Source organism: Mus musculus, chromosome 18 (assembly GCF_000001635.26).
Source record: "Mus musculus strain C57BL/6J chromosome 18, GRCm38.p6 C57BL/6J".
Taxonomy (NCBI): Eukaryota; Metazoa; Chordata; class Mammalia; order Rodentia; family Muridae; genus Mus; species Mus musculus.
Window position 1 is genome coordinate 42,238,931 of NC_000084.6, and position 23,307 is coordinate 42,262,237.

The 23,307-nt window shown below is 41.8% G+C and overlaps 1 protein-coding gene and 1 pseudogene across 2 annotated transcripts in view; one reads left to right on the top strand and one right to left on the bottom strand.

Moving 5' to 3' along the window:
• Lars (leucyl-tRNA synthetase) overlaps nucleotides 1–23,307 on the bottom strand; it is a 59,940-nt gene extending 36,633 nt beyond the window's left edge. Inside the window, exons 1-10 of one of the 2 annotated variants that reach the window (XR_001782319.2) lie at nucleotides 23,031–23,307; nucleotides 18,140–18,264; nucleotides 12,363–12,450; nucleotides 11,899–11,979; nucleotides 7,010–7,147; nucleotides 5,819–5,980; nucleotides 4,847–4,959; nucleotides 4,037–4,100; nucleotides 3,774–3,841; nucleotides 2,973–3,198 (exon numbers count right to left, since the gene is read on the bottom strand). Coding sequence is in view for 1 of the 2 variants with exons in the window: in NM_134137.3 (NP_598898.2) it covers nucleotides 2,973–3,198; nucleotides 3,774–3,841; nucleotides 4,037–4,100; nucleotides 4,847–4,959; nucleotides 5,819–5,980; nucleotides 7,010–7,147; nucleotides 11,899–11,979; nucleotides 12,363–12,450; nucleotides 18,140–18,264; nucleotides 23,031–23,036 (1,071 nt within the window). In the remaining variant the exon portion in view is untranslated. The remainder of the gene's footprint in view (nucleotides 1–2,972; nucleotides 3,199–3,773; nucleotides 3,842–4,036; nucleotides 4,101–4,846; nucleotides 4,960–5,818; nucleotides 5,981–7,009; nucleotides 7,148–11,898; nucleotides 11,980–12,362; nucleotides 12,451–18,139; nucleotides 18,265–23,030) is intronic. The other variant, NM_134137.3, reaches the window with a different exon arrangement.
• Nucleotides 13,456–13,944, top strand: Rps19-ps4 (ribosomal protein S19, pseudogene 4; annotated as a pseudogene).

Genomic DNA, 23,307 nt, shown 5'->3' on the forward strand with positions numbered 1-23,307 from the left:
GTCTGAAGCCAGGCTGATCTATACAGTGAGTTCCAGGAGCCCAGGCCTCTGTAAAGAGACCGTCTTAAAAAACAAAACAAAAAAGAACAGCAAACAATTGGTCCTGTAACCATATGAAACCTTCTGAAACACAAACAAGCAAACAAACAAACCAACAAAAATTCATGAAAGCAGAAGGATTAGGAAGGGAATCATTGAGAATGGGGGTGGGAGACAGAGGGTAATGCAGGGGCAGTTAAAATGATTGAAATACATTATGTACATGGATAAAAATGACACAATGAAGCCGGGCGTGGTGGCGCACGCCTGTAATCCCAGCACTTGGGAGGCACAGGCAGGCAGATTTCTGAGTTTGAGGCCAGCCTGGTCTACAGAGTGAGTTCCAGGACAGCCAGGACTATACAGAGAAACCCTGTTTCGAAAAACACCCCCCAAAAAAAAAAAGACATAATGAAGCCTACTTTATGTATAATTGATATGCTAATTTTAAAAAGATAGCAACAACCCCACTGGTACAGCCTGTAATTCCACTTGCTCAGAAGACTGAGGCACAAGGATCACAACTTCAAGGAAATCGGATTATACAGTAAGTTCAAAGCCAGCCTGGGGAGTTTAGTGAAAGCATGTTTCAAAGCACTAGGGCACAGCAGTGACTGAGCACCTGTGGGCACAGCTCAGTGACTGAGCACCTGTGTGACACAGCAGTGACTGAGCACCTGTGGGGCATAGCTCAGGGATGGAACACCTGTGGGGCATAGCTCAGTTACTGAGTACCCATGGGGCCCAGCTTAGGGATGGAACACATGCTAAACATGATCAAGGACCTATGGTCAGTCCCTAATACTAAAGGGACAGAAAGGAAAAAGCAGGTAAGCCACAAGCTGGCTCTGGAAAAAAGTGTTTGTACTTCAAGCCTTCCAAGCTGAGTGGTAGAAGGAGAGAACAGACTCCTGAAGCTGTCCTGTAATATCTACACATGAGCTATGACACACACACAAGTAATAAATTAAAACTAAAAATAGAAAGAGCAGGAAACATTGTACTGTTAACTTTTTAAGAACTCAGACAAGGGCTGGAGAGATAGCTCAGTGGTTAAGAGCACTGACTTCAAGAGGTCCTGAGTTCAATTCCCAGCAACCACATGGTGGCTTGCAACCATCTGGTAACGATTCTGGTGTATCTGAAGACAGCTATAGTGTACTTATATACATTAAATAAATAAAAATTTTTTAAAAAGATGAACTTTAAAAAAGAAACAAAAACAAAAAGAACTCAGACAAAACAAAAACTGCTTCTAGAATAAAAAGACAAACCATTCAAACTCTCATCTATAACAGCCAGTCAGTGGACTCTTGTGTAGTTATCAGCAACCACAAGGAAACTGTCTGGTACTGACTGTCAGGAGACAGTAAAGAACAGAAAGTGAGGCACAGCACAATGTCTGTTAACTATTTGCCTGTAATGTATGTACTGCTAAACTGTGAAATATTTCTGGAAGAGCACACAGGACACGGACACCTTTGACTACATCTGGAAAGGAAAATGTGTAAGCATGATTATTGTCTACTTCCCCTGATGGCGCTGAGGACTAACAGCAGGCCTCACAACACCAGCAAGCTCTCTACTGACTACACCCAGCCTTAAAAATGCACCATCCTTTTTTCTCTTTCTTTCTTTCTTTCTTTCTTTCTTTCTTTCTTTCTTTCTTACTTTCTTTCTTACTTTCTTTTTTTTTTCTTGCTTTTTTTTTTTTTTTTTGGTTTTTGAGACAAGGTTTCTCTGTGTAATACCACTAGGCTGTTCTGGAACTCGCTCTGTAGACCAGGTTGGCCTCGAACTCAGAGATCCATGTTCCTCTGCTTACAAAGTGCTGGGATCAAAGGCATGCACAACCATGCCTGGCCATCTTTTGACTTCTGAATCTTGTAAAAGTTTACAAAGTATGAGGTGAGTACAGTGGCTACAATCCCAGGACTTGGCAGGCAGAGGCAGAACAACTGCCACAAGTTCAAGACCAGGTCAGGCTATCAATAAGATGTCTAATACAACCAAAAAGAAAACGAAATGGCTAGGGCTACAGCCCAGCTGGTACGGTGTTTGCCCAGCACGTAGGAAACCCTTCAATCTGCACCATCATATAACACCAAGTGTCACAGCGCATGCCTGTAATTCCAGCACTCAGAGGGCAGAGACAGGAAATTTAAAGTCATCACTGGCTATGTAGCAACCTTAATGCTAGCCTGGGCTACATAAGAGCCTTTCTCAAAAAAAACAAAACAAAACAAAACAAGAAAACTACAACATAAATAAGAAATAAAACTCAACTAAAAGCAAGACAGTAGTCTATCACATTTTTCCTGTAAAAGGTTATTTATAAGGAAGCAAGGACATCATTTACTAAATAGGAGAAAAGCGGTTCTCATTCCAATCTCAGGAACATGGACAATGTTTTCAAAACCATTATTCTCACGAAGCTAGTAACCCAAGGAAGAACTAGGTATTTCTCAATCAAATACTTACTAAGTTGAAACAAACTTCAAAAACACGACTTTAGGGATCATGCAGTTACTACTATACAGTAAATAAAAAGGCACACAACACATACAAGCCACACAAACAGAATGCTGGGGTTGGCTGGACACACAGAATGGTTCCATTATGTCAAGGTCAACTACAGCGCTTAGCAGGGATGAAGAGGGGCAGAGGCCCCTTTGTCCCCTTTGTCCCCTTTGGCGGGTGAGGATTCAGCACGGCAGAGCCTTCTCGAGAACACGAGGACAGCTCTATGCCTTGACTTGGGTGGGGCTTGCTGAAGCCAACACACATGTAATAAGTCAACAAAGCACAGATGCCCTGCACTCATGCCCTCACGGATAGTCTAAACACGGAGGTTCTGATGTTTCTCCAAGCTTCACTGGTAACTCTTCCCCCTAAGTGCACAATGAAAACAGAGAGTGTGCTCCCCAACTCACCTCTCCCATTAACTCCTTCACAACCGGCACCACTCCGTTGTGCTTGGTGAAGCCTTGGTATGACATATTCCTGGCTGCTCTCTGGGTACAGATGAAGATGTCTCCATTTGCTGTCTCAAACCCAATGTATTTCATATCAGGCCGAACCCAACAATTTGTCTGCCCAAACATAGTCTCAGGTCTGAGTGTAGCAGCTACTAGGAAGATATTTTTCCCTTTCAGGCCGCTAAGGAAAAAAAACAATAAGACCACATATTTGTATTAAAAATGTGGATTCCCTCATCGTTACCTGATTGTTCAAATGATAAATCCACCCAGACATAGTAGCATCTGTAATCACCGTACCCAGAGGCTGAGGTAAGAGCACAAGGCTGCAAAGCAAAACCCAGCCCAATAATAATAATGATGATAATAATAATAATAATAATAATAATAATAATAATAATAATAATAATTTTTAAGGCTGGCAAGATGGCTCAGCAGATAAGAGCACTACTGCTCTTTCAAAGGTCCCGAGTTCAAATCCCAACAACTACATGGTGGCTTGCAACCAACCGTAATAAGATCTGACACCCTCTTCTGGTGTGTCTGAAGACAGCAACAGTGTACTTATTTATAATAATAAATAAATCTTTGGGTCGGAGCAAGCGGGGCCTACCAGAGCGAGCAGAGGTCCTAAATTCAATTCTACTTGAAGGCTCACAACCATGTGTACAGCTACAGTGTACTCATATATATAAAATAAATAAATAAATCTTTAAAAATATTTAAAATAATAATAATAATTTTTAACAAACCTACCTTAATTTTGATGGATATGGTTCAAGCACCTTCAGTTTGACCAGAGTATATTCCTGAGGTCCAACACCCTAAACAAATAAACAAGACAAAGGTCTAAGGGAATAGATATAGATTTAACCTGCTAGACGTGGAGGGATCTGCCTATAATTTCTGACATAGACTCTGGCACGCAGGAATTAACTCTTCCTCTAATAACGAGAGTGCTCTTGGTGTGGCCACACTAAAGAGTATTACAGTAACTATTTGGTGTCCAAGATAATCACCTCTCCAGTTTGTCTGTCATGATCCATGCAAGGCTGTCCATCTTTTGGGGAATAAATAGTGTACCTTAAAAAAAAAAAAAAAAAGAGCAATAAGCAGTAAATACCATCATATTATACAAGTTACTCTGCAATTTATCAATCAATGTCAATAATGCCATACAAGTGTGAGTTATGGCTAACGGAATCATCTGAGTCAGTGCCTAAATCTACTACTTAAGCTTTGATGAGTAGGTCTGGAAGCACAGCTATTAATGTCTCCACCTTCAGGAAACGGAACACCACTGAAGGCTACAGACTAACCTTAGCCTTCTGTAATAAAACAAAACCATAAGATAAAGTCACATATGTGTCTAAGTCACTTTTACTTGATCTACACATAGAAGTATAAGCCAAAACACAAATAAAATAATGTTGCTAGTGGTTTGCTAGGAATACTGAACAGAATCATCCCATTCTCTCTGTTCTAGTTGCTGAAAATAAAATAAATAAATAAATAAATAAAATAAAATAAAAACCTCAAGAGAAATTAAGACCCTGACCAGTAAGAACCTGAAAATGTAGCTTAGTGGCAAAATGCCTGTTAAGGAGGTACAGGGTCCTAAATTCAACACAAGAAATATGAAAATAAAAAAATAAGACACTGGCAAGAATAAACAAAAGATACCACAAAACAAGAAGAGAGTAATGAAAAGAGAAAAGAGATAAGGCAGGCATACAGATGACAGATGGGTAGACACAGGACACATGTACTGAACTCTAAGGCAAGAATTATCATGTTTAGTTTATTATACTGAAAGGAAACGAACTCACCGCTTCCCAAATTTAATTTTATTTCTTTCTCTTAAAGTTAAAAACTGCCACCTGACAAAGGAATCGTAGTAAGGATTCACGTCCGTGGTGATGAAGGAGCGCCGCCAGTCTACCTAGAGGGAGGACGCGAGAAGACAATTCTTTTTAATTTTATGTATATGACTACACTGTCGCTCTCTTCAGACACACCACTAGAGGGCATGAGATCCCATTACAAGTGGTTGTGAGCTACCATGTGGTTGCTGGGAATTGAACTCAGGTCCTCTAGAAGAGCAGTCAGTGCTCTTAACCCCTGAGCCATCTCTCCAGCCCAAAAAGAGAATTCTTATAAACAAGGATTCTTATGAGTCAGGTGTTTATCTTCCTACTCTTTACTCCAACTTAAAATTAGATCGTGTATTTAAAAATTTCCAGTTCCATATATTGAATATATATAAATCATGAAAATATTTTGTTTAATTGATAGGCTTTACAGTGCACATACTTGCTGGGTGGTGGCGCACACCTTTAATCCCCGCACTCAGGAGGCAGAGGCAAGAGGATCTCTGAGTTTGAGGTCAGCCTGTTCTGCAGTTTCAAGTCAGCTAGGGATACAGAGAAAAACTGTCTAGAAAAGCAAAAACCAAAATAAAACCACTCTTACACATTAGCTAACATGTAAGATTTACAATAAATTTTAAAGGAATAATTAAGTAATACAGTCAACAAACTCAAGTTAAACACTGGCATCTTCATGTTCTTTAAACAAAATCCCTTTCTACCATTTGCTAATAAATTTATTCTGGTAAGACAGATATTAAAGGTTAAATTTTTTTTTTCTTTATATTAAGTCCCAGTAGTTGCCAATCAAATTCATATTACTGGTGACATTCTGCCAGAATATATTATTGTAAATTTAAGCTTTCCATATATTTTTAAATGATACCCAAATAAATGCCTTTTACTTTTCTTTACCCGCAGGTGACGGCGTACCTTCAAACCTATAGTCTTCAGATCCTGAACGGCCAGTGGTGGGAAATAATCAAGCCAGTGCTCTGCTTCAGAAAACTTCACTATGTCGTCATCAGAGAGCCCAAGGGATTTCATAATGTCCCACTGGTACTTAGAAGATCCTGCTTTGGCGGCAGCTTTGCTCTGAAAACAAACACAAACTCCATTAAAGCAGGCCCAACCACTGTTCAGCATCCCAGGACTACAGTAATTGAAATTTAGTAACCCCATTTGGTAATTCTGTTTGTTGGTCTCACTGTGTAGCTCTTGCATGCACGCGCGCACACACACACACACACACACACACACACACTTTCTAATTCAAAGGGTAGAGAGAGTGCAGCAACTCAGAGTGCATACTACTGTTGGAGAGGATACACATTTGATTCCCAGCAACCATGTCAGGCTGTTCACAATTGCCTTAACTCCAGTTCCAGGGGATTCAACACCTTCCAGACTCTATAAGCATCTGCATAAAACATACCCACATAAAGACACACACACATACACATAAATAAAACTAAATTTTAAAAAAAGATAAAGTCCTCTTCTTAAAAACACCTTCAGACGAACTCTCAGTTTACTATCCAGCACTGCATTAATGTTAGCTGCTTGGATAGAATGGCTGTATCATAGTTACAGAAGAGTAACATTAGGGGAGGTGGGCAAAGGTTATGCTGGAACTCTACGCTGTCTTGAAACTCAACATATAATTAGAGTGAAAACAATAGAGGGAACCGAGAATAGAACATGGATCCTTTGATTTAGAGTAGTTTTCATTCTTGTGGGTACATGTATGACGCATGTTTGTGTGCCTCCTCAGCAGTATCTTTGATGTACCCACGGAAGCCAGGACAGCCTCTGGGAGCATCTCTAGCCTTCCAGCTTGCTTGAGACGGGGTCTGCTTGTTGTTCGATGATGTGACTCCAGAGTACCTGGCCCACGAGCTCCTAGGGATTCTTCTGTCTCTCTCTCCCAGAGAAACAATGGACTGCTGGGAGGACAATCCTTACCCACTGAACCATCTAAACAGCCGTGATTCAATACTGTCTCTAAATTACCAAGTACATTTCATGTGTCGGGTACAGTGTCATGCTGGTTATGTACAAATAAACCAAACAAGGAAAACATCAGCTCAGCCGAGACAACCGAAACATAAATAATCAGCAGACCTTTTTCCCTTTGGCTTTATCCCTCACTACTATATCTCCAGGTTTAGCACTGCTTTCTTCCTCTTCCTCTTCTTCCTCGGGAAAATCAGGAGGGCAGCCATACAGCTCTATTTCTCTTTTCAGCTTGTCAGCGCATGCCTGTATGGAGACATCAGGGAGAGCCAAGTTCAGAACTCAAGGAGATAATGCTGTTTCCAAGGCCAACTAAAATCGGCTTTCTGAAATGCTGTGCAGCATATGTATAGACATGCATATCATTAAATACAGTATCACTGTAGAAAACTCAAAAGACGTAAATCACACACCTCAAAAATCCACTGACATCCTTTGTATTTTATTCAATATCTACAGTGAGGGCAGGGAGGGGAGGTAAAGCATGTGGAACAATCAGAGGGCGGACTGGGGAGGGGAGTGATAAAGGCTGGACTAAAAGACTAAAACTTTAATAAAGATTAAAAAAAGTAAAAAAGGGGGGCAGGGTATAGGGGACTTTTGGGATAGCACTTGAAATGCAAATTAAGAAAATACCTACTAAAAAATTGGGGAAAAAAAGTAGAAAAAAACAAGGACTAGAAAGATGACTCTGTGGTTAAGAGCACTGACTGCTCTTCCGAAGGTCCTGAGGTTAAATCCCAGCAACTACATGGTGGCTCACAACCATCTGTACAGCTACAGTGCACTCATATAAATAAAATAAATAAACAAATCTTTAGAAAATAAAAAAAAAACAGAAAAAAATAAAAAATATCTACAGTACTCAATGAAGCATACTGATACACTGAACAGCAGAAATGCAAAGACACATAAAACAGTCATTATAGGATAACAATACTAGTACCAGTTTCTCATTTTAAAGATTACCTTCTTTGTGGTGGAAGGTAAATGCTTACCTAGAGCTAGCATAACAGAAGTTAGCTATGAGGATCCCTGCTATGTAGACAGGACGCACAGTAAGAGAGCAGACACTGGCACTAAGTGATGTATCTAAGGGTATAAGCTAAGAAGCTACTGTGCCATCCACCATAGCTCTTCCCAGTTATATCATGAGTTCACTTCCAAAACAGAAAAACCATCACAAAGACAGGACTGGAATTTTGAGAGTAAGGAAGAGCTCTTACATCCAGAAGAGTTTCAGTCAATAATTAAGATACAACTAGAAAGGTATTATCTGAACTGAACCTGGGGGGGCACATAACAGCTGTTCTGGAGGCTGAGGCAGGGGGATTGCAAGCTCAAGGCCATCCCGGGCAATTTAACAATACTGTCTCAACATAAAAATTAAATAGAGGGCTGGAGAGATGGCTCAGTGGTTAAGAGTACCAACTGCTCTTCCGAAGGTCCTGAGTTCAAATCCCAGCAACCACATGATGGCTCACAACCATCCGTAATGAGATCTTCTGGTGCATCTGAAGACAGCTACAGTGTACTTACATATAATAAATAAATCTTTAAAAAAACTAAATAGAAAGAAATATGAATGTAATCGAGGTATGGAGAGACTACTTACTTGTAAAATAAGACCCTGCCTCAAAATCCAGTACTGAAAGGAACGAGTTACTACCATTGGTGTGAAGGTGTGACCCAGTGTTAGAGAATAAATACTGGATTCAGTTCCCCATACCACACACATATACAAAAAAATAAATAAATAAATAAATAAATAAATAGATCATCATTTTGCAAACACAAATACAGTAATTAAAGTAAGCCAGGATCTACTCAGTTATTAAAAAGAATGAATTTATGAAAGTCCTAGGCAAATGGTTGGACCTGGAGGGCATCATCCTGAGTGAGGTAACCCAATCACAAAAGAACTCAAATGATATGTACTCACTGATAAGTGGATATTAGCCCAGGAACTTAGAATACCCAAGATATAAGTTATAATTTGCAAAACACATGAAACTCAAGAAGAACGAAGACCAAAGTGTGGACACTTTGCCCCTTCTTAGAATTGGGAACAAAACACCCATGGAAGGAGTTACAGAGACAAAGTTTGGAGCTGAGACAAAAGGATGGACCATCTAGAGACTGCCATATCCAGGGATCCATCCCATAATCAGCCTCCAAACGCTGACCCCATTGCATACACTAGCAAGATTTTGCTGAAAGGACCCTGATATAGCTGTCTCTTGTGAGACTATGCCAGGGCCTAGCAAACACATAAGTGGATGCTCACAGTCAGCTATTGGATGGAGCACAGGGCCCCCAATGGAGGAGCTAGAGAAAGTACCCAAGGAGCTAAAGGGATCTGCAACCCTATAGGTGGAACAACATTATGAACTAACCAGTACCCCAGAGCTCTTGACTCTAGCTGCATATGTATCAGAAGATGGCCTAGTCGGCCATCACTGGAAAGAGAGGCCCATTGGACACGCAAACTTTATATGCCCCAGTACAGGGGAACGCCAGGGCCAAAAAGTGGGAGTGGGTGGGTAGGGGAGTTGGGGGGAGGGTATGGGGGACTTTTGGGATAGCATTGGAAATGTAAATGAGGAAAATACCTAATAAAAAAAAAAGTAAGCCAGGATCATCAAAAGATGTTCAAACCACAGGTTACTGAATACTAGGGCATCCAGAGGTTCACAATTATAGTCCCATTGTACCCCAAAACTATTTTTTTTCAATGATAGGGTTTCTCTGTGTAACCCTGCCAATCTTGCAACTCATTCTGTAGACCAGGCTGGCCTCAGACTCAGAGATCCACCTGCCTCTGCCTCCCGAGTACTAAAATAAAGGCGTACACCACCATTTCATGGCTAGGCTACTTTTTAATTACAAAAGAAGATGCCCTTAGAATGAGGAACTCTGTCACATGTTTTAACTTAATATTACTAAAATGGACAGGCTGCCATTGTGTGCTTTCTGATGTGACACAGTGGGAAGTTTATGCCGTCTGCCTATGTAGTATCTTTTCAAAGTATCTAATCCAAACATTAACACCCATAACAAACAACTGAAAAGTCTAAAGCCCAACCCACAAAAGAAATTGTAAAAATGCAGCCATCCTGAGATGACCAAAGAAATCTAACAACAGAGTAGAAGGTGACATATCACATCATGCTAAGTCAAAAGGAGATGACATGACTGCAGTGATGCACAGAATGACCTAGCTCTCCAGAGGGGGGACACACTACAAGACAGATGCATGCTATAAGGGAAAGAAAGATGCATGCTACAAGTGAGATCGAGACTACGGCAAAGAGATGCACACTACAAAGAGATGCACATTACAAGCAAAGAAAGGCAGCAGACTGTAAGTATTATGTATTCCCCGTGCCATTCTTTCACCTCTTCTGCAAGTCGGACATCTGCCAAAACAACAGGATAGGGAATAAGAAGTTCCTGGGCTGGGGGACAGCTTGGGCATCACAGTGCTCACCTTGGCCACTCAGTCCTGGGTTCTATAACCCCGCACCACATATGCAAGGCATGATGGCGCCACCTGTATTTCCAGCCCTCAGTAGACAGAGGCAGGTCATCCAGGCTACACAGCAAGTTCAAGGCTACATGAGAAATTGTCTTAGCAAAAAAAAAAAAAAAAAAAAAAAAAAATCCTAATTCTATTACTTTTAAAATTGTTTTCAGCCAGTTGTGAGTACTCCTGCCTTTAATCTCAACACTCAGAAGGCAGAGGAAGGAGGAGCTCTGTGAGTTCAAGCTAACCCTGGTCTACATGAGTTCCAGACTAGCCACAGCCTACAAAGTGTCTTTGTAGGTATTTCTGTCTCAAAAAAAAAAAAAGAGAGAGAGAGAGAAAAGAATCTTTTAAATTCTAGTTTTCTGATCCATTTTTCATTGGGAATTACCTCTAAAATAAGCTTTTGTTTTGTTTTGTTTTGTTTTGTTTTGTTTTGTTTTGTTTTTGAGAGAGGGTCTCACTATGTAGATCTGGCTGGCCTGGAACTCACTATGTAGAGTAGTAGACCAGGCTACTGCAAACTCAGATCAGCTGGCCTCTGCCTCCTGAGTGCTAGGATTGGTTTTTTTGAGATGGTATCACTATGGACCTGGCAGCCTGAAAGTCACTGTGTAGATCATGCTGACCTCAAACTCGTAAGACATCCACCCGCATCTGCCTCCCAAGTGCTGCAATTATAGGTGTGCATGGCCATGCACCAGCAACAAATGGAGATATAAACTTGCAAAATTGGTCACAATATGATATGTATTATCTTGTCCTTCTGTGTATACAAATGTATACATCACTGTACATGTTACTTGCTAAAAATAATTACCCAATTCCAACAGATATGAAAGTATAAATTACTCAAAACATATTGAAAAACAGAAATCTCTTGTGCATTTATCTCTGTGTTCTGTGTGCTTTTCCTTCTCGCTGAAACAGGCTCACACAGTGTGGTTTGGATTGGCCTTAAACCCTCAGTGTCCTTTTGTGTCAACCTCCGGAGGAGCACACCTGCCCTGCCTAATGTATACTTTTACTTAAGCCCTTCTTCAGGTAGTGTGTGTGGACACATGCATGAGCACATGTGTGGAAGTCAGACGACAACCCCAGGTCAGTCCTGGGCCTCCATCTTGAGATTAGCTCTCTTGTTCACTGCTCCACATGCCAGGCTAACTGACCCGGAGCTTCTGGCGATTTTGTGCTCCCATCCCCTGGAAGAGGCACTGTGAACTTAGTATACGTTTGCATGTTCTGCTTTTAGGTGGATTCTGGGCCTCCAAACTTAGGCCTTCAGGCTTGCTTGGCAAGTGCTTTATCCATCAAGCCACCTCACTAGCCCTTCTGATGTTTTTGTAATTAATTCTCACTATAACATATTCAACTCATTTGGTACAATGGAAACTCCAATTGGAAGACTAAGAATCTGGCATTATTGTTACTCTAAGCTAACGAGAAGAACCAACCCTCTATGCAATCTTACCTTAATAGGCATACCAGTACAGTGCAACCCAAAGGGAAACAGACAGCTTTTTCCTTTTAATCTCTGGTATCCTACTGCAAACTGCAGGAAGAAAGTCAAATCTCAGTGATAGACATAAATGGGAGATGTACACCAAACGCTAACTTTAACAGCAGCACTGTTTCTCTCTTCCCAGCTTTAGAACACCAGACATTCCGTCACTGAACAACTCTAGTGCACTACCCTTTTAATGTTTTCCACCAACACACACATTTTGAACAAGCACACGTCTAGACCACTGAACAAATATAAAATATACATAAGCTGTGCAAACAAAAACTATAAAAATTCAACTACCAAAAGTACTCTTTAAAAGTAAGAATTTGAATTTAATAGGAAATAAATTCTATACAATCTATACAATTTTCTTCAACCTGGGACTTACTATAGATCTCCCGATCCCATCTTAGTAAACTTAGTTTTACCTCACACTTGGATAAGGAAAACGTGTGTCCCAAATGAAGGCGTCCATTCATGTATGGATATGGGAAGGTGACAAAGTATTTGCCCTTGCTGCAAAATAATCACATAGAAAAGAAAACGTTACATTTCTTTCATAATAGCCGATGGGTGGAGAGGAGGCTTGGCTATACAAGTACTCTGTTTAGAGTCTGCTTACTTGGGGAGCTGGAGAGAGGCTCAGTGTTTAAGAGCAATTGCTGCTCTCATAAGAATACCCAGGTTGGGTTCTCAGCACACACATAACAGCTCACATTCACCTGTAACTCTTCTGATCTCTGCAGGCACTGCACTCACTGGTACAGTTATATGCAGGCAAAGCAACTCATAGACAGAATACAAAAATAAAATCTTTTTAAAACCAAAGTAGGTGGCTGGTGAGATGGCTCAGCGGTTAAGAGCGCCGACTGCTCTTCCAAAGGTCCTGAGTTCGGATCCCAGCAACCACATGGTGGCTCACAACCATCCATAATGAAATCTGATGCCCTCTTCTGGAGTATCTGGAGACAGCTACAGTGTACTTACATACAATAAAATAAATAAATAAATATTAAAAAAAAAAAGAAGAAGGAATTAGCTTCCTTTAAAAAAAAAAAAAACCAAAGTTTACGTGTCTTTTGACAGCAAGTTTAGGCTGGCCAGAGTGGCACATGCCTTTAATCCCACCACTCGGGAGTCAAAAGCAGGTGTAGCTCTGTGAATTTGAGTCCAGCATGGTTCAAATGGAATGTTCTAGGCTAAATCTACAAAGTAAGACCATCTCAAAAAAAGATATTAAGTTTATAAGCCTGAAATTAAAAAGTCTCCGACAATTCAAATAAGGTTGACTTCAAAAACATCATATATTCATAAATGGCTGTTTTATGTCTCAGACTATCTTCCTTTTTCACAAGAAGTATTTGTTACTTATGTATTTATATCACACGGCATAAATGGTGCATTTATAAGTGACAGAAAGCAGAGGCAAGAGATCTCTTACATAAACAGTGAGCTCCAGGTCAGCCAGGGCTACATACTGATTGATGCCTTGTCTCAAAAAAAATTAATTAGTGTTAGGTGGGCAGCGGAGGGATGCCTGGAGTTACTGTAAAAGACGTTAACCAGCAGGAGTTCGTCAGAGCTCTGGCAGCCTTCCTTAAAAAGTCCGGGAAGCTGAAAGTCCCCGAATGGGTGGACACAGTCAAGCTGGCCAAACATAAAGAGCTTGCCCCATATGATGAGAACTGGTTCTACACACGAGCTGCTTCCACAGCACGGCACCTGTACCTCCGAGGTGGTGCTGGGGTTGGTTCCATGACCAAGATCTATGGAGGACGGCAGAGAAATGGTGTCAGACCCAGCCACTTCAGCAGAGGCTCTAAGAGTGTGGCCCACCGGGTCCTCCAAGCCCTGGAGGGGCTGAAAATGGTGGAAAAGGACCAAGATGGGGACCGCAAGCTAACACCTCAGGGACAGAGAGATCTGGACAGAATCGCTGGACAGGTGGCAGCTGCCAACAAGAAGCATTAGAACAAAGGATGCTGGGTTAATAAATTGCCTCATTCATAAAAAAAAAATTAATTAATTAATTAATTAATTAAAATAAATGTTCATGTTACTATGGTGTGTAACATAACTGAGCACTTACAAATGCACCCTCCAAGTTATAACTCAGTGATGGCACCCATGTGTGCTCTCTCCTCCCCACACGGGAAAAACGGGCAACCTCTAGTTGGCTGTAGGTCATTCTCCTCTTTTTCCATAGTTTACAAATATGGATATGATCTTCAACAATGTGTCACTCAGTGTGGCTCACTTGTGAATTTTACATAAATCATAGTATGCTTCATGAAGACTTTTACAATTTCCTCTTCACAATATTAATCATTTTCTTCAACACTGCTGCATATCTCAAGGGCTTGTTCTTTTACTGAGCAAAGCATTATTGTGATTCATTTTTGATTACACTTCTTTAAAGTGGACTAAAATCCTAAAACCTGACAGCAGATGCAACGAGCAGTAGGTTAAGGTTTAACAACAGATAACGTAGGCCAGCAGGTCCATCATACCCAGGCACTCCATTAGAGTACAGCTAAGCAGTAAGTCAAGAGGACGGATTTTAGAATTAGTCAGCCCTAAAAGCAGTCTACGGTCTCACCGTGATTTCATTGGGTATCAGAAACTAAGCTGGTCTTGCCTGGTTCACACTTAGAAGGGCAGAGCCAGGTGTGGAGGCCATGCCTTTAATTCCGGCACTGGGAAGGCAGAGCCAGCATGATCTACACAGCAAGTTCCAAAACATCCAGAGCTACATAATAGAGAGACCCTGTCTTAAAAACAAACAAAAAAGGGAGGGGGGGGGGTAGTACGAAAGACTCCTAGCCTGTGAACTCTTATCAACTTTGAGATATTTATTTAGCCTCTCTGTACCTGCTTCACCATATATAAAAACACATAGTTTTAAAAAAAAAAAAAAAAACACATTGTTTATCACGTTAGGGATAACTTAGTTAGTAGAGTGCATTCCCAGGGGACCCAAAGCCCTGGGTCTAATCCTCAACATCACGTAGATTAAGCATGGTGACACATGCCTGTAATCCTAGATAGAGAAGATAGAGACAGAAGATCAACTCGGGTCATTCTGTAATATAGGGCAAGTTTGAGGCCATCCTGACACAGCATGAGACCTTGTTCCAAAACAAAACAAAACAGGGGAGGTGGGGAGACCCTCTAGAAAGAACCAGAGAACTGGAAGGTGAGAGACTCTTAGGACTCAAAGGGAGGAACCTTAGATGAAATGCCCAACAGCAGGGAAAGGGAACTCACTCGTAGAGTCTACCTCCAGTAGAAAGACAGGGCATCAAGTGAAGGGATGGGGTTGCCATTCCACAGTCAAAAACTCTGACCCATCCATCCCATAATATCCTCCAAATGCAGACACCATCACATATGCCAGCAAGATTTTTTGCTGTAAGGACCCTGATATAGCTGTCTCTTATGAGACGATGCCAGTGCCTGGCAAGCACAGAAGTGGATGCTCACAGTCAGCTATTGGATGGAACACAGGGCCCCCAATGGAGGAGCTAGAGGAAGTACCCAAGGAGCTAAAGGGGTCTGCAACCCTATAGGTGGAACAACAATATGAACTAACCAGTACCCCTGGAGCTCGTGTCTCTAGCTGCATATGTATCAAAAGATGGCCTAATCGGCCATCATTGGGAAGAGAGGCCCATTGGACATGCAAACTTTATATGCCTCAGTACAGGGGACCGCCAGGGCCAAGAAATGGGAGTGGGTGGTTAGGGAAGTGGGTGGGGGAGGGTATGGGGAACTTTTGGGATAGCATTTGAAATATAAATGAAGAAAATACCTAATAAAAAAATATTTAAAAAAAAAAACTCTGACCCAGAATTGTTCCTGTCTAAAAGAACTACAGGGACAAAAACAGAGAAGAGAAGACTGAGGGAAAGGAGATCCAGTGACCAGCCCAAATTGGGATCCATCTCAAGGGGAGGCTCCAAGGCCTGACACTATTACTGAGGCTATGGTATGCTTATAGACAGGAGCCTAGCATGGCTGTCCTCCAAGAGGCCCAACAAGCAGCTGACTGAGACAGATGCAGACATTTAGACCCAACCAAAGGACTGAAGTCAGGGACTCCTGTGGTTGAATAAGAGGAAAAACAAAAACAAAAAGGAAAAGGAGGAAGGAGTCAGGCGGTGGTGGCACACGCCTTTAGTCCCAGCACTCGGGAGGCAGAGGCAGGTGGATTTCTGAGTTCAAGGCCAGCCTGGTCTACAAGTGAGTTCCAGGACAGCCAGGGCTACACAGAGAAACCCTGTCTCAAAAAAAAGAAAAGAAAAGAAAAGAAAAGAAAAGAAAAGAAAAGAAAAGAAAAGAAAAGAAAAGAAAAGAAAAGAAAAGAAAAGAAAAGAAAAGAAAAGAATTAGGGGGAGGCTGGAAGAAGCAGAAGTGGAGGAGGGCAACCCAGAGGAAGACCAGCAGTCTCAACTAACCCAGACCTCTGAGACGTCTCAGACACTGAGCCACCAACCAGGCAGCATACACTAACTGATTTGAGTCCTGACACACAGCAGAGAACTGCCTGATTTGGCCTCAGTGAGAGAAGACACACCTAACCCTGGAGAGACTTGAGGCCCCAGGAAATGCGGATGCCTGAGGGGGTAGGGGGATGGGGGTGGACATCCTCTCAGAGACAGGGGGTAGGAGGAATGGGATAAGGAACTGTGGGAAGGGGGACTGGGAAGGAGGTAAGGCTGGACTATAAAAAAAAAAAAAAAATAGAGGTAATTTAAAAAAAAAAAATTCTCACCTTAAAAGGTTTGTTAAGCAGATTTCTGAATTCGAGACCAGCCTGGTCTACAGAGTTCTAGGAGAACCCCGGTTACCCAGAGAAACTCTGTCTTGAAAATCCAAAAATAAAAAATAAAATAAAATAAAATAAAGAAACTGGAAAGGTTAAGAGCATCTGCTGCTCTTCTATCAGACCAGAGTTCAGTTCCCAGCACCCACATGGCAGTTCACAACGTCTGTAATTCGAGTCCCAAGGAATCTGACACCCTCTTCTAGCCTCTGTATGCCCACCCACGTGGCGCATGGACAGACATGCAGGCAAAATTCCTATAAACACAAAAAAATAATCATAAATAAACATAAAAAATTCTTAAGGTTCAATAAGAATATAGTCTTGCCTAGCACACAGAAAATTCAGTTAGCCACCACTACTGTTATCTGAACACAAGTATTTTTCTTTTGTTTTGTTTTTTGAGACAGGATTTCTCTATATAGGTCTGGCTGTCCAGGAACTTGTTTTATAGACCAGGCTTGCCTGGAACTAAAGATGTGCCTGCCTCACAAGTGCTAGGATTAAAGGTATATGCCACCATGCCTGACTTGAATACATGCCAACATATCCAAATTGAGTATTTAACATAGATTTACTGTGGATTTGTTTGTTTGTTTGTTTGTATTTTGTGAGTGGTGGTTTTGTTTTCTTTTCTTTTTTTGAGTTTCTCTGTGTAGCCCTGGCTGTCCTGGAATTCGCTCTGTAGACCAAACAGACTGGCCTCAAACTCGGAGATGTGCCTGTCTCTGCCTCCTGAGTGCTGGGATTAATAGCATGCACCACCATGCCCAGCTTTTGCAGCATTCTTTGAGAGGACAATACTTTGCAATATGTTTCCTCCGATAATCAGTCTACGATTTGTCTCAAAATTATCTTAGTATCAAAACAATATACTTTTTATTAAATAAGATCAACAAATACAGTGACCCTACAAAATTGTATTTGTATTGGAGGTAATTATCAGTAAGAATCTCTCAACAACAACAAAAACCCTTTCCTTTTATCAGTCAGTAAATATAAAACTTCAGAACATTCTCCTTTGTCAAAAAGTGAAAAATGCTAATTTTAAACATCTGAGTCGGCTGGTGTGGTGGATCAGCAGGCTAAGGCCCAAGGTCAACCCTCAGAACCCACACAGTAGAAGGGAAGGGACTCCTGCAAGTTGTCCTCTGACCTCCACACATGTCATGACGCACACACTGATAAATGAGGATTTTTGGGTGTTTTGTTTTATTTTATTTTGTTTTACATTTTAATAAGAACAAACTCTAAGAATTCCATAGAGAGAGTTGCCTTGACTACTCAGTAGAACAGGGGACCTTCAGCCCACTCAGACATTGTCTCACTTTCTGGCCTCCCTCGTCCTGGGGCAGTTACCCCGCGGCTGCTGGGACTCACCTGCTCTGCTTCTGCTTCTCCAGCCGGGAGGCACTGACTTCAAACACTTTCTCAGCTTCCCACTTCTGCTGGGCCTCTTTCTCGATCTCCTTCAAGAAGTCTACTTTAGCAGTTCCTTTTCTTCCCTATTAAACACGAAGAGACACCAGAGCTGGCTTTAGACAGTAAGAGCCAGGGATGCCAGGACACGCCTGTGATCCCCACACTTAGGACGAGGAAGGAAGAGGGCCAAATATTCAAGTTCACTCTCAGCCACACAGCAAGCCTGAGGCCAGCCTGGGCTACATGAGACCCTGTGTGAAAAACTAAGAGAAAAAAAAGAAGTCAGGTTCACAAAGAACCAAGCTGCTCACTGACAGCTCAAATTCCCCATGCCTACCTTCAAATGTAAAGGAACAAGATTCTAAAAAGTAGTTACTGTGCCCAGAAGGGGTGGCGCACACCTTGAATCCAGCCACTCGGAAGGCAGAGGCAGATGGACCTGTGTGAATTCAAGGCCAGCCTGGTCTCAGGGTGAGGTCCAGGACTGCTACAAAGAGAAACCCTGTCTTTAAACACCAAAACGATCATCTACCTACACTCACAACAACGAACTAGAAGAAAAGGTCAGACTGATATCACTAGGAAGTAGTTAAATTTGAGGAAATAGATGTTTCACCTGGTCACAATGTATGCATACACTGAAACGTCATATGGTACCTCGAATATATAGTTTCTAGGAATCAAATAAACAAACAAAAAAAAACAAAACAAAACAAAACCTGATTTCATTGAAGAAAAGAAAACAAACAAACAAACAAAAGATAGGCAAGAGTGCTGGTAGCATTCAAGTTGTGCTCAGCATCTCCACTTTTTAACCTAATCTGTGCCCAACCCTTAGAACGTATAATATTGCAAAACCCCATTGGGTTGAATCACTAAGCCTCTACCTGATGACTTAACTCACATCATGTAACAGGGGCTGACCGAGAAGATGCTCACTGCCTGTTTGTTGAGTATATAACTAGATGAAGAAAGTTCTGCTCATACAGAAAATCAGTTATTACCTATCTACTTCAAATCAATGGGTAAAAAATTGTAAATACCTTTTTAAATGTAAATACAAGCTGGATATAGTGGGGCATGCCTATAATCCCAGCACTCACCAGGAGGCTGAGAGAAGATGATGACCTTGAGTTTCAGGCTAGTCTTAGCTACATGTATTCCAGGATAAGGTTACAAAGAGAGGCATTATCCCAGGTAGACAGACAGACAGACAGAAAGACAGAGAAAATTAGACACTGCAATGTAATGCTGTCACCATACTGCTCGTATTTAATTAGACTACACGAATACTTAGAAAAGTGAAGGTGAGAGCACTGAATCCTAACCAGTAGACCACCAGGGAAGAGATAGACGAAAGGATGGACTATCCAGAGACTATCTATCCCACCCGGGGATCCATCCCATAATCAGACACTAAACCCAGACACTATTGTACAATGCAGAAAAATTTTGCTGAAGGGACCCTGTTAGAGCTGTCTCGTATGAGGCTATGCCAGTGCCTCACAGTCATCTATAGGATGGAACACAGGGCCCCCAATGGAGGAGCTAGAGAAAGCACCCAAGGAGCTGAAGGGGTCTGCAACCCTATAGATGGAACAACAATATGAACTAACCAGTACCCCCCAGAGCTCGTGTCTCTAGCTGCATATGTAGCAGAAGATGGCCTAGTCAGCCATCATTGGGAAGGGAGGCCCCTTGGTCTTGCAAACTTTTATTTGCCCCAGTACAAGGGAATGCCAGGGCCAAGAAGTGGGAGTGGGTGGGTAGGGGAGCAGAGCGGAGGGAGGGTATAGGCAACTTTCGGTATAGCATTTGAAATGTATATAAAGAAAATATCTAATAATAAATAAATAAGAAAGAAAAGTGAAGGGCTGGTGAGATGGCTCAGTGGTTAAGAGCGCCGACTGCTCTTCCAAAGGTCTTGAGTTCAAATCCCAGCAACCACATGGTGGCTCACAACCATCCGTAACGAAATCTGATGCCCTCTTCTGGAGTGTCTGAAGACAGCTACAGTGTACTTACATATAATAAATAAATGAATCTTTAAAAAAAAAAAAAAAAAGAAAAGAAAAGAAAAGTGAAGGTGATCCAACACAAAATCATAAAGTTACTTTAAAAAAACTAAGATTTTTTTAAATGTTATTTTTAATAACTGCATTGAACAATTCTCACGCACAAACTTTGTAGATGATAGTCATGTCACAATCATTAAAAGATTGGAAATGCCTGAGCTTCTCATTTGGACTGTAAACAGCTTAATAACTAACCAACCTCTACTATACTCCAGTGCGTACTGAATTCTGCTTTCGATGCTAACATGAAACAAAGAACAAACCTCTTCTTCTTTTTTTTTTTTTTAAGATTTATTTATTATATGTAAGTACACTGTAGCTGTCTTCAGACACTCCAGAAGAGGGCATCAGATTTTGTTACAGATGGTTGTGAGCCACCATGTGGTTGCTGGGATTTGAACTCGGGACCTTCGGAAGAGCAGTCGGCGCTCTTAACCACTGAGCCATCTCGCCAGCCCCCTTTTTTTTTTTTTTTTTTTTTTAACAAACCTCTTCTTATCCATCGTATTCTGCAGTTCATTTATTTTGCTTGTGGTTTGAGTTTTCTGTTGTTTTCTTTTGCAAATAATGGTCTCACTATGCAGCCCTGGCCAGCCTAGTGCGCTATGCAGGCCAGACTGCCCTGGAACTCCTAGAGATCCTCCTGCCTCTACCTCTGACATGTTGGGATTAAGATGTGCAGCACCAGGCCCTGCTATTCTACAGTTACTAGGACACTCTTATAAACATCATCTCAATCTTACATTGCCAGGAAGGACGAGCCGTGATTATCATTTTCAAGACACCAAATCTGAACTTGAGACAGCTAGCCAGCGAATGGTGAAAACAGTGAGATACTGTCATCTTACCCCCACTTCTGCTTTCTCTTGTTATCCTGACCATACCCTGGGCTCCACCTCCTCCTAGATACAGAACCCTAAATAAGTTCTATTGGGTTTTCAGTCTAATAGTTCAGTACTCTCTCAATGCACCAAGCTGTTTGGGGCAGAACAGTTCTTTGTAAACTGCAAGGTGGTGAATGAATACAAATTATATTACTTTTTACTTACAGATATTTAACCTTGCAAGATCAGAAACACATGCATCACCAGAATAAAAATGAAGAAATTAGTCACCGCCTCTTTTCTTGTAGTTTTTCCTGTTTGGTGCTCTCTCACTCCCTCTCTCTCTCTCAACCCTCTCTCTATATATAACACTACTTCTCTCATAACATTGGACATTAATATCCATGTGTAAAATCACTTCAAAAGATTTTACAATGACTATAAATAGTTCTTTTAGGATGGGAATGCAACATAATGGTAGGCCACTTGCCTAGCATGTGCAAGGGCACTGGGTTCAAATTCCAACAACACTTCCAAAAGAAAAAAAAAGAAAAGGAGGCGGAAGGAAGGGAGGGAGGTGAAGAGGAAGGGAAGGAGGAAGAAAAAGTAGGAAGAAAGGAAGGGAAAACCCATGATCTTCTGAAGAGTACAAATGAGTTACTTTTAAGCCAGATACAATACTGCACCCCTGGAATCCAGCCCCCTATATAGAGAGAAGCAAGAAGAGCTACACTGAGTTTCAGGCCCACCTAAAACTAAGTCGAAAGAAAGAAAGAGAGAGAAAGAAAGAAAGAAAGAAAGAGAGGAAGAAAGAAAGAAAATAAATCTAGCTCCAAAAACTCTTCAATCCTATAGGATGTTCTACTTTTTCGCCAATGCTCAGCCTGCAGGCCCACCCAGTCCTATGGATTTCACTGCCTCTCTGGATCCACCTGAGCTGTCCTTTCTAGCTCCAGTTCCTCTTGTCATTGTTCTTACCTGGAAACACCCTTCTCAGTCAGCTCTGCTCCTGCACCTATGTACACAGCAGGAAGAAAAACTGCTTCTAAACCCTTGGCCACCATGCTCAAGAGGCCGCAAAGAATAAATACCAAATTCTGAAAGCCAGTCGCTCTTTCCTGATAAGCTATTTAATCCCCCACCCCATACCACTCCCCAGTACTGGAGACTGAACCTTGATCATGTTAAGTAAAAACTCTACCACTAAGCTATCTCTGATCCCTTTTATTGGTGTGTTCGTTTGTTTGTTTATTTATTTATTTATTTCATGTATGTGAGTACACTGTCACTGTCTTCAGACACAGCAGAAGAGGGCATTGGATGCCCATTACAGATGGTTGCAAGCCACCATGTGGTTGCTGGGAAATGAACTCAGGACCTCTGGAAAAGCAGTCAGTGCTCTTAACCACTGAGCCATCTCTCCGGCCTTCCCAATCCCTTCTCACTTCTTATGTATTCGGTTTTGTTCTAAACTCATTCAGTAGTCCACGCAAACCTTTCATTTTCAGTCCTCTTACTTCAGTCTCTAAAGTAGCTCAGATTACAAGATGTGTACGACAGGGCCCAGCTGCTTAATTTTAAATTAGGGCTATATTTAAGTCAGTGCTTCGGGGGCACTAAACATATTCACGGTGAGAAGCCCGATTCTTGCTGTTCTTGAAACGTTAAATGTTCTTTCTTCTTTACCTCTATATTTATTAAAAACTCGATCAAACTCCGCAATCGGAATTCAAGAAGTCAATGTAAAGGGAAAACAGTAAGTTCCCGGCTCAACTAGCGAGAGAAGCAAACTGATTCTCTAGGAAAGCCCTGCCTCACGCGAGGGAAAGGAGTCTTTCGGAAAGGGATGTCCCTTTCTCAGCGACAGGCAGCAATGTGCTGAGACCAGAGTTCCCTACCAGCTGGGTTCCAGGATCTGAACCTGAGGACGCTCTTGCCGCCCAAACTCACCGCCATGGCGCCGCCCAAACGACTGAAGATCCAGTACAGTTGCCCAATGAACCCCTCAGAGATGTAGGTCCAACTTTTCCCTCCCACTCGTGGAAGTCTAGCCTCTCAAGACACCAAAGCACACACTTCACACTTGCTGAGGCAATCGCAAAGCTCACTGACTACACCCGGTATGTCTCTCGGACAGCAGGGAGTTGTAGTTCCCAAACAACGAGTATTGAAGTCCAACAAGCGTCCGTGGACTACAATTCCCAGAAGACAAAGCGATACCGGAAGT